This window comes from Mus caroli, unplaced genomic scaffold (genome assembly GCF_978045245.1).
Source record: "Mus caroli unplaced genomic scaffold, Mus_caroli_1 scaffold_1, whole genome shotgun sequence".
Taxonomy (NCBI): Eukaryota; Metazoa; Chordata; class Mammalia; order Rodentia; family Muridae; genus Mus; species Mus caroli.
The window spans coordinates 168,806,399-168,825,851 of NW_028227256.1; the positions used below are offsets into that span (position 1 = coordinate 168,806,399).

The 19,453-nt window shown below is 47.0% G+C and overlaps 1 protein-coding gene and 2 non-coding genes across 5 annotated transcripts; all 3 read right to left on the reverse strand.

Moving 5' to 3' along the window:
* Positions 1-476: 476 nt before the first annotated feature.
* Positions 477-19,348, reverse strand: LOC110288995 (low affinity immunoglobulin gamma Fc region receptor III). 3 transcript variants are annotated; one of them, XM_085842816.1, is made up of 6 exons: positions 19,292-19,348; positions 12,062-12,165; positions 11,366-11,386; positions 10,374-10,628; positions 4,632-4,886; positions 477-2,316 (listed from the first exon to the last, which is right to left on the reverse strand). In XM_085842816.1, exons 2-6 carry the CDS (start codon positions 12,144-12,146, stop codon positions 2,132-2,134), a joined length of 801 nt encoding a protein of 266 aa, XP_085698942.1. In that variant the 5' UTR covers positions 12,147-12,165; positions 19,292-19,348; the 3' UTR covers positions 477-2,131. The 3 variants fall into 3 exon arrangements, with proteins under 3 accessions (XP_085698942.1, XP_085698938.1, XP_085698941.1); XM_085842812.1 differs by having other exon boundaries at positions 478-2,316; positions 10,374-10,631; XM_085842815.1 differs by lacking the exon at positions 19,292-19,348 and adding an exon at positions 18,335-18,407 and having other exon boundaries at positions 478-2,316; positions 10,374-10,631.
* Positions 17,731-17,802, reverse strand: Trnae-cuc (transfer RNA glutamic acid (anticodon CUC)). Its single transcript has one exon. It is a non-coding gene; the product is annotated as a tRNA-Glu (tRNA).
* Positions 18,941-19,012, reverse strand: Trnad-guc (transfer RNA aspartic acid (anticodon GUC)). Its single transcript has one exon. It is a non-coding gene; the product is annotated as a tRNA-Asp (tRNA).
* Positions 19,349-19,453: the final 105 nt, after the last annotated feature.

Below are 19,453 nucleotides of genomic sequence, written 5' to 3' on the forward strand. Positions count from 1 at the left end.
CTCAGGTGTAAACTATCTCTAGTCAGGGTATAAAGCACCTATGAGAATTACCTTTGCTTTTCTAGATTTTCACATAGCTCTAAACACATACACAAAAACACATAAAACTGAAACCAACAGATCCAGACACATTCGACCCTTTCTTGTCCTCCACAAGCAGGCAAAAGAATTAGACGATTTTGGAGGGGGAAGCTTCCGCTTCAACAGAACTCGGTCCCTCTGACCGATCCGGAGACGGCCATGTGTCCCTGGCTCTCCTTACCTCCCAGGGCGTCCCCCAGGGCCACAGCCTGTGGTCCTCCTAGCACGTCTGCCGACCACAGTCCTCCGGTCCTTACGGCCCAAAAGGACAGCTGCAAATACCGACTGCGCGTGCATTTCAGAAAACCCCATCACCCCATCATTTACAAACACTGTCGTCCACTTCTACCTAGACGACCAAAACCAGAGAAGCACACTTGTTCCTCACTCTGCCAGGTGTAAAACCAAGGCATGAGGTGGGACTCGAACCGACGATCTCGTAACCCTGAAACCAAGACACAAATTCAATAAACTCAGATGGATCCAAACTCAGACTTCACCGTGCTTCAGAAACATAGGACAAGACACAAACAACCCAACACAACAAGCACATGTTCCAATGTTCGTTTCAGAAAACAGACACTCAAAACAGAGACACCGGCTGGCACACACACAAGAGGGGATCCCCATACCTCCAGGTGGGTTCTCGGGTGTGAGGGGTGGTCGTGTTTCCCAGCCAACGCACCAAATGAAAGACCTACAACGTGAGGACTCCCCCACGTTCTGACTCAGGAGAGGTGACACCCCAAAATCACCCACAAGAAACAGTCTTGCTGCAAACTGCAAGAGGATTTTTATTCAAGAGCGCTCTCGGGCCCACGGTCATACACCACGCAGGGGTAGAGGACCGTGGCGCCCTGAGTAGCTGAGTAAGGGGGTATTTAAAGGAAGAAACCACAACTCAAGGAGGTGGGGAGGGCGTTGTTGGAAAATACCAAAAATACCAGTTAAGAGTCACAAGGAAGTACAAAGTCACAAGAGTCACAAGGAATACCTGGTAATTGTGAGGGTTATTTCTCAAGACAGTTTCTAAGAGCCCCTAACGAAAGCACATTTGCATTGCAGGTTCCAGCAATGGTCAGGGTAGGTCAGGGTGACTTTCTTTGAATGAACACTCTTTGAACCCAGGAAGCGGGTGGGTGGAGGAAGGAATGTCGCTATCTGTTTTATGACCAGCACCTGGAGCACTAAGCCACAAAGACCACACTCCCAAGCCTGGGCCTAAAAGCCTCGAATTTTGTTTTTACTTTGCTATACTTCTTCAGTTGACATGAATCATATTTAAACAAAGGCAACATGAGGCAGGATGTGGGAATCTGTCAGCAGGAACATCCCTGAGTCAGAAAAACAATGATCTGGAGAAGTATGGCTGCTGTGTTCCAGGAAGAGCAAAACTGAGCAAGAACAAGGAAGGAAAAGCAGAAGGAAATGAGATCAGAGAGACAAGAGCCTGTGGTATCGTCTTGGAGAACACTGCAAAGGCACTAGGTTTCCTTCTAAATACAAGGAAAAGCGCTTAATTATTTTGAACAAAGAAGTCACCAAAAGGAGATCCTTAGCCCACCGTTGATTTTTTGCTTTATTATAGGAGGTCAAACCCAGGGCATCATGTGTACTGGATAACAGCTATGCCATCAACCCTTAGCCTGCCCCTGTCTCTTGTTTAAAAATATACATTACATTTTAATTTATTGTGTGCATCTGCCATGGTGGATGGTGGAGGTCAGAGGACAACTTCCAGGACCTTGTTCTCTCCTTTGGCCACATGGGCAGTAGGCATCTTGTTTGTGAGATTAGCAACAGGTTCTCTTTCCTGATGAGCCTCCTAAACCCAGGATCTCACTGCGTTATCCAGGCTAGACTTGCACTCACTCTCTCTGTGTGACCTAGGCAGGCCTTGAACTGGTGATCCTCCTTCCTCAGCCTCCTAAGTCGTTTGTGCTTGAAGAACCAAACATCCCGGCCTGCTTGTAAGTTGCTTTCAAAGGAAGGCTGTGTGGCTGAAAAGTTGCTGCTGCCATCAATGTTTTGCCATACGATGGATGGGATGTCACTTGTCTTGAGGAGCCTGGTGCTTCCTGACTGACAGGGACTTCCTCCAGTACTCCCCCGGGGTTTGAAGATTTCTCCGTACATAGAAATAAAGGCCCGTGTCCACTGCAAACAGGAGGCACATCACTAGGGAGAAAGCAGCGTGGTACCAGACTAGAGAGATGGAGGATGTAGTTGCTGGATCTGGGAGGGGAGCAGGAAGAATTGGAAGAAGTGAGCCATTAAGACAGAAATTCAGAATAAACGGTGAGGTCCCTAGTGCAGAGCCTTTGTAAAGTGACGCACGCCAAGTACTTAAAATAAGGACAAGAGCAGATAATAAGTCAGGAAGCCTTCAATGGACTTCTTGTTTGGTTATGTGTGTTTTTTTTTCTTGAGACATGGTTTCTCTGTATAACAGAAATCCTGGGGCTGTCCTGGACTCACTTTATAGATGAGGCTGGCCTCAGACTCACAGAGATGTGCCAGCATCTGCTTCCAGAGTGCTGAGATTAAAGGCATGCACCACCAGGTCTGGCTTTCAGTGGGCTTGTCATTATTTATTTATTATATGTAAGTACACTGTAGCTGTCTTCAGACACTCCAGAAGAGGGCGCCAGATCTCGTTACGGATGGTTGTGAGCCACCATGTGGTTGCTGGGATTTGAACTCTGGACCTTCGGAAGAGCAGTCGGGTGCTCTTACCCAGTGAGCCATCTCACCAGCCCGGGTTTGTCATCTCTTAACCTTCTCCAATCTGTTGCTAAGTCTGCCTTTCCTAAAGGCCATGGCCATATCTGTCTGAAATTATAGCAGACTTTGCGGTCACTGAGTGTTAGGGCCTAGGTATAATATTACAAGGCCTAGGTTGAATGTTAAGGCCTAGATAAAATGTTAAGGCCTAGCTAACTGTTACCTGGCTAGCCTGCCATTATAAGGAAACTTTCTCATAGGTCTCTGCTGTTACTAGGAAACTTTCTATCGCCAAGATTGATCACATATCCTGCCATGTTCTGTGCCCCTGGAAACCAATCAGGAGAGAAGTCGGTAGAACTGCCTTGTATAGTTACCCACAATAAGCTTGGACCTGAACCAACCACCCAGCAGCACTTCCTACACCTGTGTATGAGCTTTGATGGCTTTTGCCTTTATAAGCTAACTCTGAGATGGACCCCAACATAAGAGACACCTGTACCAAAAAAACTATTTGGACTAAGACTTCCATTTTGAGAAGTAGTCAAGTAAAGTCTAAATTCCCAAGAGCTCCCTGGGAACTGGCATCCTACTTTGCAGAAAGAGACATATCCACAGGTAACGGACATCCTAGTTAGCAAGTTAAGACATGAATATTGGACAAGGCAAGTCCCTTGTCACAGTTGAGTACCCCAACCAAGGGAAACAGGATAAATGTATAACAAAGACATGTTCCTAGGAAATCCCTATCCCTCAATCCTGCTGGGGGAATAACAACACAGATGTTTGTGGATTTGGGGCTTTAAAACCCCTATGGGATCTTAGCTCTGGGTCATGGTTCAGTTTCTGAATCTGGCCCATAGCTGTGGCCGATCAGTCCCGGGGCTAATATGCTCAATAAACTATCTCTGTCTGACTGACATCGGTGTTCGTGTGGTTTGTGAGGTGATTGCTGGACCCCAACACTGAGATTCAGCAAACGCCACGTGAAGCAACATCCTGTTTGAAAACAGGGATTTTGGGTCAGGGTTTTGAGGGAAGCCGTCTTTTCCTCTCCAGTCTGACCTCTCATTAACATGCTCCTGCCTCAACCTTGCAAGTGCTGGAGTTACAGGAATGCATTCACAGGAATCTTTAAAATGTATTTCACTGCACTGTGAGTGCAAAAGGAAAGGAGCAGAATGCACCTACCATTCTACCTCAGTTGGATCTCAGAGCCCTTCACTCTGAGAAGCCTGTAGTGACGGTTCATGGCTGGAAAACATCCTTTAGGGCAACCTTGCACTAGCAACCCATAAACTACCTCAATAGCTCTTCACCAACCACCTCCTCTGGTCCTGTGACTGGGACGTGTTCACCAATCAATACTAGACTGTCAAAAGAAGTTGCAATCCTAAAAGACATCATTAGGATTTCACAATACAAAATATCTCAAGAACAGAGTCGTGTTTCCTTGTGATTAGAGAAAGATTCCCAGGCCAACGTGGCTGCCCCAAGCTAGAGTTTAAGAGGTCAGGTAAGAGCCGGGCATAGTGGCCCATGCCTTTAATCCCAGCACTCGGAGGCAGACGCAGGCAGATTTCTGAGTTCAAGGCCAGCCTGGTCTATAGAGTGAGTTCCAGGACAGCCAGAGCTACACAGAGAAACCCTGTCTCAAAAAAAACCAACCAAACAAACAAAAAAAAAAACCCAAAAAAACCAAAAAACAAAAACAAAAACGGAAAAAAAAAAAAAGAGGTCAGGCGATAGTCACAAGTCTCAGACAGCAGACAGTAGAGTGTTTTGAAATAAAGTAATATGTTTTAAAGCCAGGCATAGCAGCTCACCTTGGACAGTGATGGTGACAGGCTTGGACTGGTGTGGTGTCTTTCCTAGACTTCCTTTGCAGTAGTAGTCCCCACTGTGACTGTGGTTGGCTTTTGGGATAGAGAAATTACTACTGTAGGGATGATACCTCACGGATTTTTCATTATGGAAGAACGAGATCCTGTTCAGTGGTTTGTTCCTCCAACTATGGCACCTTAGCGTGATGGTTTCCCCTTTCAGAAACACCAGCTGAGGGGTCTGGAGCAGCAGCCAGTCTGAAAGACATAAAGAAAATTTACCAAGAGTAAGATACAAAGGGGTAGCTGAGCCATAGTGTCACACACCTTTAATCCCAGCACTCTGGAGACAGTGGCAGGTGGAGGTCTGTGAGTTCCAGGCCAGCCTGGTCTACAGAGGAGTTCCAGCAGGGACTACACAGAGAAACCCTGTTTCAAAAAACCAACCAACACACAAACAAAAAGATACCCAAGTGCTGTAGCTATCTCTCAGCAGAATGAATACATAAGAGCCCAGGTTCAATCCCTAGGGACAGGGAATGTTGTAAAATCACAATACCTCAGAGATGGAGGCAGAACAATCAGAAATTCAAGGTCATCCGCTGTATAGCAAGCCTGGACCATATGAACCCTATCTCAACAGCCAGGGCTGGAGAGATGGCTCAGTGGTTAAGAGCACTGACTGCTCTTCCAGAGGTCCTGAGTTCAATTCCCACCAACCACATGGTGGCTCACAACCATCTGTAATGAAATTGGATGCCCTCTTCTGGTGTGTCTGAAGACAACTATAGTGTACTCATATACATTTAATAAGTAAATCTTAAAAACAAAAACCACAAATATATACATATATGCCAGGGCCTCTACAACTGCCTATCATACAGGGCCACAAGACTCACACAGGAGAAACATGCCATTAAATCTATGAGGTATTAAAAGCAATTTTGAAAAAGTTTTATGCATTTAAAACACTAAATGGCCGGGCAGGGGTGGTACATGTCTTTAATCCCAGCACTTGGGAGGCAGAGGCAGGTGGATTTCTGAGTTCAAGGACAGCCTGGTCTACAGAGTGAGTTCCAGGACAGCCAGGGCTACACAGAGAAACCCTGTCTCAAACAAACAAACAAACAAACAAACCAATAACACTAAATGTGGAACATACATTAATTTCAGTAACTATTGGAGTTATAGAATAGAGCTTTCGGTTTATTATTAGCATAAGTGCTGCTTATGGTTTAGGGTTACTAATTTAATAATATGATTTTTGAACAAATCGTAGAAAGTGAGGCAAGGAGTCATGAACTGCGTTTGAGTGAGAGGAGCCTGAATCAGGCCAGGCTCTGTCCTGCTCTACTCAGGCTGCTTTGACAAAGTGCCATGAACTAAGCACCCAGGAGCCAGATGTGGTAGAACGTGTCTGTAATCCCAGAATGTGGAAGGTGGAGCAGAAGGATCAAGAGTTCAAGGTCACCCTCAAACCTGGACTTTGTGGTACTCAATCTTAATAAGCAAATGCTCAAAACGGAACCTCAGTGGCTTATAAACAATGCACACTTACTTCTCAAATTACTCTAAAGTGAGAGATCAGAAATGTGTACATCGAGTGAGAGCTTACCTCCTAGTTTATAGAAGTGAGCTTTATTGTCATTCCTACAGAACTTTTGTAGGTCTCCCTCATACGGACTCCAACTCATGGCCTGGTTACCTTCTCCCAGGACCACCCCCTAATACGGTCTCTTGGTGTTAAGATTACAGTATCTCAGTCTTGGAACACAAGCACTTGAGAGCATGACACACCCTAGTGGAAACTTCCACCACCAGCAAACAAACAAAAAGGAAATGTATGACTTATTGAGGGGACTGTAGAACTCATCATGTAACTAAAGCCAGCAGCAAGCCCCGTGCCTCGGTTGATATTACATACAGGTGTGAGCTATATGGTTGGTTGGTTTGGCTTCGTTTGAGATGTGTCAGGTCTCTTTATAGTAGCTCTGGTTGTCCCACTCACTCTGCAGACCAGGCTGGCCTCTAATTCACAGAGATACGTCTGCTACAGCCTCCCAAGTGCTGAGATTAAAGGTTTATGTCATCACATCTGACTTTTCAGTAAGATGGTTTTTTTCGAGACAGGGTTTCTCTGTGTAGCCCTGGCTATCCTGGAACTCACTCTGTAGACCAGGCTGACCTCGAACTCAGAGATCCGACTGCTTCTGCCTCCCACGTGCTGGGATTAAAGGCGTGAGCCACCACTGCCTGGCTATCGGTCAGATTTGTATCAGTAAATTCTCAACTCACAAAGAACTTAAAACTCAACTGATATAAACACAAGCTACACACCGGATAGGGCAAATGCACCCTCCTTATTATTTAATCATCTACCTAAGAAATCCCCAATCCTTATGACTCCCAGGCCAGGACTTCGAGGTTCTTGTTCCTCCTCTCCTATAGCTTCCATCTTGTCTCCTCACTTCTGTCCCCTCTCTGTCTCTCTGTCCTTGTCTCTAAAACTCTCAGCTTACCTTCTTTTTCCACTGCCCAGTCACAGGCTTTAGCCTTATCTTGTGCCTGCCCCCACCTGTATATAGACAACAAGACACAGGCAGAACACTGTAAAACTTAAAACCACTTTCCTTTTTTTTTAAATTTATTTATTATTATAAATAAGTACACTGTAGCTGTCTTCAGACACACCAGAAGAGGGCATCAGATCTCATTACAGATGGTTGTGAGCCACCATGTGGTTGCTGGGATTTGAACTCAGGAGTCAAATTTGAAGAGCAGTCAGTGCTCTTAACCGCTAAGCCATCTCACCAGCCCTTTTTTTTTTAATTTATTTATTATTATAAATAAGTAAAACCACTTTTCTATTTTCATTAAGAACCTCATGGGGGGGGGGGGCTGGTGAGATGGCTCAGTGGGTAAGAGCACTGACTGCTCTCTGGAAGGTCCTGAGTTCAAATTCCAGCAACCACATGGTGGCTCACAACCACCTGTAATGAGATCTGACGACCTCTTCTGGGACGTCTGTAGTCAGCTACAGTGTGCTTATGTATAATAATAAATAAATCTTAATAAAAAAAAAAAGAACCTCATGGGGGCAGAAGAGATGTAGAGTACCGTTTGCTCTTCCAGAGGTCCTGAGTTCAGTTCCCAGCAATAACATGGTGGCTCACAACCATCTATAATAAGATCGGTCGCCCTCTTCTGACCTTCAGGCTTAAATGTAGATAGAATATTATATACATAATAAATCTAAAAAAACAAAACAAAAACAAACAAACAAAACAAAAAAATCCTACAAGCATTCCCAACCTTCGTTGATGGTAGGGGTCACATGTATAGTGCACATCATGTACACACACACACACACACACACACACACACACAGAGTTCACATGTAGGTCAGTTAGTTCTCTCCTTCCACCTCTGGGTTCCAGAGATTGAGCTCAGGTTTACATGGTTGCGTGGCAAGCACTTTTATCTAGAGAGCCATCTTGCCAGCTCTACATTTTTCGGTTTGGTTACTTGTTTTTGTGTTTCCTTTGCTCTTTGGGAGTGTCTATTTTTGCCTTGCTGCTTTTGGGGACAATGTCTCACTGGGTAGCCCTGGCTGGCCTGGAATCACAGAGATTCACTTGCCTCTGCCTCACGAGTGCTGGGCTTATAGGCATTTGTCACTACGTCCCACCACATCTGTCTATTTTTTAAGGAAGAAGAATTTATCAGCTACACTGCAGATGGGCATCTGACTGAGCAGTAACTAGAGGGCTACCTAAGGCCTCTAAGGGTTTTTAATTTACAATTTAATATTTTCAGAGGACAAGCAAGAACCATTGACTGCTTCAGGGCAGGTGGGGTGTGAAGAAGATAATGGGTAGCTACGGTATCATTGGTCAGATGTTTAAAGTCAATCCAGTATTTATTTCTCAGAGCTCTGTGTACAGAAACTGACTGTACTTCCAGGATCTCTCTGGCACTGGGATCTTTTTTTAAAAAACTTATTTTATCTTAATTTATTTCGAGACACTCTCACTATGTAGCCCTGGTTGATCTAGAACTTACAGAGACACACCTGCCTATGCCTCCAGAGTGGTGGGACTAGATGCATGTGCAACTATACCCATCCTTAAAGTACTGTTGTTGTTGTTGTTGTTGTTGTTGTACTCACTATTTTGGTATTAAACAGGAGAATCTAAAACACTAGACATGTGTCGTCCTCAGGGCATCAAGATACATCTGAAGTAAACTATAAACTCATAGTGGGATAGTGTTCAAGGACATTTTCATTACAGACGCTATTAAACTGAACACTGTCATCTATTCACACAAACCTAAGTCAGATCGTGTGACTCATTCCATTAAAACCACCTCGTGACGACACAGTGGAATGCTGCCTAGCCATGAGAATGAATCCCATTTGCAAAAATGTGGATTGAATTGAAAATCATTATGTTAAGTGAGCTAAGCCAGCTGTAGAAAGACAAGTATGCAATATCACACATATTATAGTATTGGAAATATTCAATTGTACAGAAGTTGAGAATAGAATGGAAGTTAGGAGAGGCTGGGAAGAGAAGAGGGGAGGGTGGAATAGGGAAAGACTGATTTATAGTCAGGAGCAAGACATTTTGAAATGCTGTTGTATAGTAGAGTGTCTATAAACAAAAATAACATACTGAATATACAAAAAAAAAAAAAAAACCAAACCCAGAAATAAGAATTTTCAGTGTTGGACTGGAGAAATGGTTAAAAGAGCTGACTGCTCTTCCAAAGGCCCTGAGTTCAATTCCCAGCAACCACATGGTGGCTCACAACCATCTGTACTGGGATCCGATGCCCTTTTCTGGTTTATGTTTGAAGACAGCTATAGTGTACTCATATAAATAAAATAAATCTTAAAAAAAAAAGATTTGTGCCGGGTATGGTGGTGCATGCCTTGAATCCCAGCACTTGGAAGGCAGAGGCAGGCAGATTTTTGAGTTCAAGGCCAACCTGGTCTACAGAGTGAGTTCCAGGACAGCTAGGGCTACACAGAGAAACACTGTCTCGAAAAAAAAAAAAGTTTTTCAGTGTTTATACTATGAACAATAAATATTTGAGGTGATAAGTGTGCCTAACCTAAACCAATTTAAGAACTAAACAATATACACACATAATAAAAGGTTGCATGTTGACCTCCAGAAATATACTTTATGTATTAAATGAAAAAAATCAATTTCAAGTTTTGAAAACGTGAAGTTCTGTAAGCTTTCATTTCATTTCGGGATAAAAGTCGTCACACAGCCTATCTGTTTTCTGCACATTTGACTGGATTCCCATCGCTGGCCTCACATGCTAGATTTCAGTTCCACCTTTGGAGATCTTGGCTCCTTGCTCCTCGAGCTTGTGGAGGCTGCCCCTGTCCTACAGAGCCTACCTGTCTAGCGTCTGTGCCACCCCACCGCCCCTGCCCTGGCAGAGCTGATGTTTACAAAGCAGGGCCTTCCTTCTGCTTCTCTCGCAGAAGCCTTTCTGTAGCCTTGAACCTCTTGCTCAATTGGGACTGAGGCCAATACAGCCATCCTCTCCCACGCAAGACTATACAGAGTAAGAGAAAAGGGAACTGAGAGGACCAATGTCTTTCAGAAAAGCTCTCCGTGATGCTTCCCAGAAACCAGACCATCCTTTTTCTTGTAAACTTCTTTCCTGTAAGCAGATTCCCCAGTCCTCGTATCCCATCTCCTCCTGGGGCCAGCCTTTACTAACCAGAAATCACTCCCAGATCTACAGGGTCGCTGAGACGGGTCTGCTCCATTTGGCACCGATATTCTCCACTGTCATTGGCTGTGGCTTTAAACGTGTAGCTGGCTTGGACCTGGCTCGGGATGGACCTCCCGTTGTGGAACCACTGGGTAGAAGAGTTCCCAGGGTTGTGGGTCCCTTCGCACATCAGTGTCACCATGTCTTCCTTGAGCACCTGGATCCATGGGGGGTCCAGTTTCACCACAGCCTTCGGAAGAGCTGCTGAGAGTGAGAGAAGATATGAACGACTCAACTTTGAGGGACTGTGCATTCCAAAGAGGAGCAAGGGGCCAGAGTTCGCCATCACAGACCAGTTAAAGGTCTGAGGGTAATGATTCACAGCGGTAATCTAGCAATGGAAAGAGTGGAGCATTTAAAATCTGACTGTGCTGGGCAGTGGTGGCGCACACGCCTTTAATCCCAGCACTTGGGAGGCAGAGGCAAGCAGATGTCTGAGTTTGAGGCCAGCCTGATCTAGAGAGCGAGTCCCAGGACAGCCAAGACTACACAGAGAAACCCTGTCTCAATAAAATAAAATAAAATAAAATAAAATAAAATAAAATAAAATAAAAATCTGACTGTGATTGTGATATAACTAATTCAAGACCACTGTGGGCAACTTAGCAATTCTATCCAAAATAAATCTTAAAAGACTTGTAACTCAGTGGTAGAAGCTTGTGTGGCACACTCCAGGTCCTAGGTCCAATCTCTTAAAACATTAAAAAAAAAAAAAAAAAAAAAAAAAAGCATGCTTGCCCTAGTCTCTTTCCTTTCTGTCTTTGGAGAACCCAGTTGGAGTCTTAGCAAGGATTATACTCCAGGGCCCATTGTGAGAAAACTGCTCCGTCCAAAACCCAGGCCTGACCCTTGGTAAAACAGACATTTCCCTACAAGGTGAGCAGAGCGTTCTGCTGTAAGGAAGTAACGCTCTGTAAACAAGGGAAGCACAGACTTACCACTCTGCCTGTCTGCAAAAGCTGTAAATAAGAAGAGAGGGGGTGGGGTCAGTGTAGAACAGCAGAAGATGAAAGCAAATTCAGTTGTGTGCAAGGAGTAGGCATAGGCTTGGCTCCCCTTCCCCCATGAGCCACCTCTAGAGTCTAGCTCTAGCTTATCTTATCTGCTCTTAGTTTATCTAGCTTGAATATTCTTCTCACCTAATGCCAAGTGCTTGGCACAGCTGCAAAGATATTTGACGCAAGACAGCCTTTTGAGGGACTGTAAAAGTACCTCTGAATTCTGACCTTAAGTAACGTTAGAGTAATTAAGAAGTTAGAATCCTCTGTTGTTGTTATTGTTGAGACAGGGTATCACTGGACTAACCACTTGCCTGTGTCTCCTAAGGGCTGAGACTAAAACACGTATCACCACACCCAGCTCTAGAAATCTCTTTTTTCACAGGGTCTCACAAAGCCAGGTTGGCCTGGAATTGGAACGCACCATAGTTGAAGCTAACCTTGAACTCCTGATTCTCCTATCAAGACCACACTCAAGTGCTAGGATTACAATCAGGTACCACCAGACATGGGGCTCCGGCCCTTTTAATCTCTCCCCGGTTTCTAAACCAGTCCCACTCTTTACTACCCTGGTCTCTGGAGTCTAGACAGTAAGAGAGGCTGAACTTATTGGATTTCAGAATAAGACTTACTCACCAAACAGCAGCAGAATTGACAGTGGTGGAAGTAGCCATTGGCTTCCAGAGTGTGCATTCTGAAACATCTGGGTGTCCAAAGTCATTCAAGAACTGGGCCAGAGTCTGAGGAGGTTCAGGAGATGAAGTACAAAAAGAGGAAGGAAATGGACTCTCTTGCTTAACCGCACGGGTCAGGAGACTTTGTTTCTCTTAACTTAACAATAACAAGTTAAACAAGATGTGGACTCAGCCTGACAGATATCCCTTCTACACGCAGCACCTTCTTGTACCCTTGGGGAAAACCCCAAGCTACTGTTTGCTGTGAAGAAACTGGGGGAAACACTAGAAAGCAGAGGAGAGAGCCTCTGTTTACTGCCCTGAGCCTTGATTCGATGCTGTTTTCCTAAGCTCCTGGACTGCCTCACAGGCCAATGCAGAAAGTCTCAAGGCAGCTTCAGCAAAGAAACTTTGACCTAGGTGAGATAAACAGATCTTCTAAACAGGTAATTGAAAGTAACATTGGATTATTATTATTATTATTATCTGAAGAAATAAGTCCAAGAAGGTCTCTATCCTATATGCAAGTGTCTGACCTTGGCATCCACACACATAACAAACTTGTTGGGGGGTGACTTTGGTTTATTTTGATTTATGAGACATTGTCTCTCTCTGTAGCCCAGACTGTCCTGAAAACCATATATCAACCAGGCTGCCCTTGAGCTCAAAGAGATCAGCTTGCCTCTGCACCTGAGTACTGGGGTTAAAGGCACATGCCACCAGGCCCGGAGCAAAAGCAAAGGTTTTTGTTTTCTGTTTTTTTGTTTTTGTTTGTTTTCAAGACAGGGTTTCTCTGTGTAGCCCTGGCGGTCCTGGAACTCACTCTGTAGATTAGGCTGGCCTCAAACTCAGAAATCTGCCTGCCTCTGCCTCTGCCTCCCAAATGCTGGGATTAAAGGCATGCACCACCACTGCCTGGCAAAAACAAAGTTTTTAAGTAGAAGAAATAAGCTTGCTAATAAAGAAATTGTAATAACATAAACACTATCCAAAAGAGGAAAATGGGAGCTGTCAAGATAAAGATAAAGGCACTTACTGACATGTTCGGTGACCAGCCTTCCACCTCTAGAACTTACATAGTTGTTGGTGAGACAAACACACACACACACACAACCAGTTAATTTTGATATGCTTTGACTAGCTCAATGGTTGGGCATGGCTAGCACACATTCCCCTCCCCTCCGGTATTCCTGGCTAAACAGCTTCTAAATCTATACTTTATCTTTGCTGCCCTGTTACTTTCTGGGCAGCCACCAGACCCAATAGGGTTTGCGGGGCGATTTTTCTCCTTCAGCTCTTTTTTTAATTAATTAATTATATAATTAATTATAGCTGTCTGTAGACACTCCAGAAGAGAGCATCAGATTTCCTTATGGATGGTTGTGAGTCATGTGGTTGCTGGGATAACCTTTGGAAGAGCGCTCTTAACCATCTCACCAGCGTGTGTGTGTGTGTGTTTAAAGATTTATTTATTTTTATGTATATGATCCCTCTCCCTCTGAGTCATGAGGATTCTCCTCTTCCTCTCCTCTCTCTGTCCCTTGTCTACACAATCTAAAAGCCCCGCCTCCTTCCAGGAAATCAGAGCTGGAAGTGAGACTTTTTTTTTTTTTTTTTAAGACAGGGTCACTCTGTAGACCAGGCTGGCCTTGAACTCAGAAATTCACCTGCCTCTGCCTCCCAAGTGCTGGGATTAAAGGCGTGCGCCACCATGCCCGGCTGTCAGTTTTTAATTTCCAAGCACACACATATTGTTTTACCTTGAACATATTTCAATACAGACTCAATTTTAAGTACTTCAAGGCTAGTGGCTACTACATATACAATATATCAAATGTGTAGTGTAGCTGCCCTCAGCCTCACGAACTAGGTTCCTGAGGGGGAGGCTGGAGCTATATGGGAGGAAACAGAAATAACGAGACCAAGACAGATACCTATCAAGGCCCAATGTTTACTTAAGAGTCTGAGCTTATAAAGGGGAAAGGTGAGATAAACAGATCTTCCTGCCATCCCCTGCCACACCAGGCTTTGAAGCTTTGTTGCCAGCCTGTCAACACTTGGTCTGCCAGAGTTGTTAGCACTGGGTCGCCAGGTTGTCAGCTTATCTCAGGAATGTCTCAGGAAGACAGATTCAGCCTCTCTGTGTGTAGCCCTGTCTAGGAGAAGAGTGCAGTGGCAGAACAATAGACCTATCTAGGTCGGAAGACTCCACCCTAGGTGGTATGGTTCACAGTGGCAGAACAGGTCTGAGCCAGCCTACTCAAGGCTGGGGGAGGCTACAGTGTAGGAAAATAATTATTTAGAAAACTTCTAGTTTTGAAAAGAAATAAGCAAGCTCATTCCTGTGCACTGGGCTAAAACCTCCAAGCCCCCAGCACTTCTACAGCGACTGACTTAAGGCATATAATAGACGACTTGTGTGGGGTAACGGGTGATTTCTGGACCCCCTTAGCTTTGTCAGTTGGGGTTAACAAACTCAGGACTGATAGGTTTTGCCTAATCTCTCTTACAGACACCAAGAGGGACCCTTGATGACTACAGTGTTCTTATAGCAGTCTTACTGCTTCTCTGGCATTTTCTTATCTCTGTAGAGTGCCCTATCATTCTTCATTTTATGTCAGTCAACACATGAAGCATCAGCCCCTTAGATCTCACGCTTATTCTTCCAACATTCAAATCTCCGCAGGCTCCACATACTGTAACTCTGGGACTGAAGAAGCAGGAAAGCCCAAGCTAGAATGTTCAACTTACCCTCAATTAACTCCGAAGAGAAAATAAGAAACTGGTTGTTTTCATAATACTTATTTTAAAATGATTCTTATATGGGTGTCTGTGTGTGAGAATGTGTCTACAGGTACCGGAAGGTCCAGAAGAGTGTTGGATCCCTTGGAACTGGAGTGTTGGGGTTCAGGAATTCACTCAAACCATACATACACCATCTTAGTTAAGCAAGAAGAGTTTATTGAACGCATATCATGATACTGGACCTCCAGGTCCACCAGAAGGAAAAACGTAATTGTGGCACTAGTCTGCTCTCAGAGTAGACTTTTTATAGGAGAAAAACGGGTTCAAAAGTTTAAAGTATAAGGAAGAGAGCAGTTGGCTTACTAGACAAAGTATTGAGTAAGATGGATGGGTAGTGAACAGGGGAATTTCAGAACATTGAGATGACAGAGTGACTATTGTAACTTTTTAGCTTATTAGTAGCATTCTTCAGCATCAGCCACAAAAACCACAGTGAGTTTTTGTAGGTGCAAAAAGGTGCAAAAAGGACCAGGCGGTCAGCTCTGACTCAAGCTGTTTTAGACATAACAGTTCGTATTGACCTTTGATTTGAGGGGTCCTACATAGAGCTTTGTGTCATTTCTTAAAATAAGCAAACCTCATACAGAACATTAAGAACAAAAACAGGGTATGTGGTCAGCACGTCCTTGAGCCAAGTCCTTCTTAGCGTCAGTGACCAGTAGGCGTGTGACGGCAACGTGGCAGGCATGCTACAGCTATTGAGCTGGTAAACATGGAACAAACATGGCTACAGCTATTCTGGTGGGGTGGGGGCTCAGATCATAACAGGAGTTACAGACAGTTGTGAACCTCTTCACAAGGTGCTGGGAATTGAACTCTGAAAGAGCAATAAGTGCTCTTAATCCCTGTGTTGTCTCTCCATCCCCAAAGCATTCATCAGTTTAAAACATTAAGTGTTTTGTTTTTAAGTGGTACCAAAAAAAACCAAAACAACAACAACAACAAAAAAAAAAACCCCAAATCAAACCAAAACAAAAACAAAACAAAAAAACCCAACCTGTAATACTGGTAATTAAAACAAAAACAAAAATCAAAAACTGTAGAATCAACCAGTCTCCCATTTCATTTTTGTTACCATATCAAGTTAGTCAGGAACATTGTCATACCTGGTGATTCTATTTAACCTGGAATCTAACACTTTTAATCTCCTCTACATGCCATTCTTGCAGAGACAAATATCTTCTGCAAGCTGGGTTACTGCAATAGCCCTCTTCTTCTCTCTTCTATCCTTGCTATACTCCAGTCTGTTCTCAACACAGCGTGCACAATCACTCTCTTAAACCCCAGCCATGCCACATCCTTCCTACACTGCAGAAGCCCTTGCAGTTTTCTCCTTCCCTGCGGAGTAAAAGCTAACAATGAATGTGTGTGATCTGCCCTCGACCTTCTACTCACCACTTCCCTTACTGTGCCTCTCCTCACTCCTCACCAGCCAGGAAAAAACGCTCAAGGAATCCAGGCACAGGGGGTTTTTGCATTCGTGACCAATACTTAGTTTGCAATACTCAAAGCCCATAACTGACTATCCACGGAATCAAAGTCGAACCACTCCTGGGAGGCAAGGTCACCCTACCACACAATGCCTTCTAAGTAAGGAAGAACTTTCCCCATCAATAAACCTCCGCAGGCCCAGGACCACACGGTGGGTCCCACAAACCTTCTGTAATGCCTTCAAAAAGGCCAGCAGCCAGTGTGAACACCCAGAGCCGATTCTCCACCTGGAAGGGATAGGGGGACAGCAACGCTGTGGTCACCTAAAGGTGAAGGTCTTGGTCGAGGAGTTGCACGAGATGCTAGAAGCTTTTGGGTGACAGGTTAGTACAGAGCAAGTGACGGAGAGAAATGACACAGAGGAGGGCATTCCAGCCTGGATTCAGAGTATGCATGGGTCATTTTTCTACATGGACCACAAAATGTGCTTTTGGCCTAGATATCTGCCCAGCAATAAGACCGGTCCACGGAAACACATTCTGACCCTGTAACCAGCCTTCTCTCCAAATCACCACCACCACCAAGACAACCACCAGCACCAAATGACATTCTACGACATCTCCTATAAATTTTCAAAAAAAAAAAAAATACACACACAAAAGTATGTCTATAATATCACATATATGTATATCAGTTCATATGTGCATGTATATCCACTTTAATGTGTGTGTGTGTGTGTGTGTGTGCAATAAAAGAATTCGTGACCGATGCTTGAAGTGGACCCTCATTTATACTTTTCGGGAAAACTGACTGGGCCCATGGGATGCGCGCGATGCATGCTCTGCATGCGATGCAGTTGCTCCATGAGGCAGGTGGGGCGGGCTAGCTAGAGGGTTTGTTCCAGACCTAAGAGCAGGCGATGAGGAGGAGATGGAGTCCTGTTGAGGCTCCATGAGTGACATGCATGAGTGGACGAGTGTTTGTAATCCGGGCGGCGTGTGAAGAAGGTCCGCTTGTGATGGGGGCGGGTGTGTAGTCTTGGTTCCAGGGTAAGCAACGAGTCTGTAGTGGAGAGGTGCAAATTTAGTGTGTGGTGGCAGAGAGGCTGGGCCGGAGTGGTAGTGTGGGAAAGGAATGGGCAGCGTGCAGACAGGGAGAGCTTGAAGCGGGAAGACGTCTATGGGGTATCCGGTCGTGGGAGCGCGCGCGCGTGCGTACGTGCGTGCGTGCGTGCGTGCGTGTGTGTGTGTGTGTGTGCGTGTGCGCGTGCCACGGCGCCAGGCGCTAATGGTCGAGTTGTGTTTGTTGTTGGTGTGCGTTGGTGTTGGGCAAAAGTGAGCGAGGGAGAGGAGCGAGGTTTGGGGAAGTGAGGGTGCAGAGAGGAAGAAGAGAGGCTTCCCTGACCGGGAATCGAACCCGGGCCGCGGCGGTGAGAGCGCCGAATCCTAACCACTAGACCACCAGGGAGCGTCGGCCCGACGGCCCCGACTACCCACTCCTGGAGACACTCAGACACACAGCCCCTCCGCCACCGTGGCAGACACACTGCTCGCCCGCCTGGCGGACTCGGGCGGGCTACTGCAGGCCCGCCCAATGCTTAGTCCCTCCTTAGGAGGCTGGAGTTCGGCCTTGGGCGTTGGGCGTTCCGCAATCCGCGCCTCTACCTGCCCTGCCTCTTGCCCCCACCCACACCTATACCCACACCCCGACACCCACGCCCACCCCCCCACCCTCGCACCCCCCGTCTCTGCGGCCAAGCAGGGTGCGACCTCACGGACTAGGCACCTCTGCCCCTGCCTCTTCTCTTCTCTTCCCGCCCGTCCCAACCTAAAAAGGTCTGGCGCTTGGGCTTCGGTCGCTAGCGCGGCCTGGCGACAAGCACAAGCTCAGAGGCGCCTGGCAGGGTCCCCCAGGGCTCGGGACCTTGGCAAAACGTGGGCACCCTGCGTTGGCCGGGAATCGAACCCGGGTCAACTGCTTGGAAGGCAGCTATGCTCACCACTATACCACCAACGGCGCACCGCTGGAACGGCGAACACACGACGTCGCCGACTGACAGACTGACTCCGGACAGCGCCCAGCGCCTTCTACCACGACGCCTACCGCTGACTTCCCTCCCTGCGCACGCCCGCGTGGCCCGAACCCCGACCACACCCACGGCTCCGCCGCTCCGCGCTTTTCCTCGCCGTCTCACGCGCGCTTCCCGCTTCGCGCTTCGCGCTTAGCGCACTCGCACGCACTCGCCTTTCCTCTGGGGCGCTCTCGCCTCCTGCCTGCTGCCAGCCAGCGCCCCCGGGGCCACCACCCAGACAGGCCTGGCACACCGCTCAAGCCCAGAGAGGCGCACGCGGCCCGTTCGGGCACACGCGGAGCCCACCGCGGTTGGGGTTGGGATGGGAGGGCTCGCCAGGGCCGGACGGGGAGCGTGTTGGCAGGCCCCAGGCGCTGGGCGAGCGGCCAGAAAAAGGGTTTGAGAGCTCCGGGGCGGCTTTGCTGGAGGACACCGTGCTGGGCTGGATCGTCTGGGTCTGCGTGTGGGGCTGGGGTTGGGGTGGGAGGGTCAGTACCCCGCGGGCCGCCTGTCTTTCCAAAAAGGACGCTACGTCTCCCCGTCGGGGAATCGAACCCCGGTCTCCCGCGTGACAGGCGGGGATACTCACCACTATACTAACGAGGACAACGCCGACTACCACGCACCGTCGCCCGACCGTCTACGACGACACACACGACCCACAACCTCCGTCTCATCCAACGCCCACCTCTTCTTCTACACTCCACCGCAACCCATAAGCCCCCGGGACCCGGCGACAACAGCAGGACCACGACCCGCAGCCCTGGGGGACCGTGCGGCTGGACCCCTGCCGCCCCGCCGGGCTGGAGACCCGGCCTCTGAGCGCTGACGCCTGGCTGCCGGCATCACTCGCCGACGGCATCACCAGAGGCTGGCGCCACACACCTGGTCCTGCGGGCCTGCCTGCCTGCTGGGCTGCGGGCATCCGGACCGGACCGGGACCCGGAGGGACTCTGGCGCCTGGCAGAGTCTCCACGTCGACGCGCTGGCAACGGGCGAGGCGGAGCAGGCTTGAGTTGGGCGGGCTAGGCCCGCAGCCTGAGCACC

Bases quoted from the DNA above. Each gene is read 5' to 3' on its own strand.
- LOC110288995 (XM_085842812.1), bottom strand. From the start codon at position 12,146: ATGACTTTGGACACCCAGATGTTTCAGAATGCACACTCTGGAAGCCAA. The intron at 10,632-11,365 runs GTAAGTCTGTGC...TCTCACTCTCAG, and splicing joins TTTTGCAGACAGGCAGAGTG to CAGCTCTTCCGAAGGCTGTG. The intron at 4,887-10,373 runs GTTAGTAAAGGC...TATGTCTTTCAG, and splicing joins AGATCTGGGAGTGATTTCTG to ACTGGCTGCTGCTCCAGACC.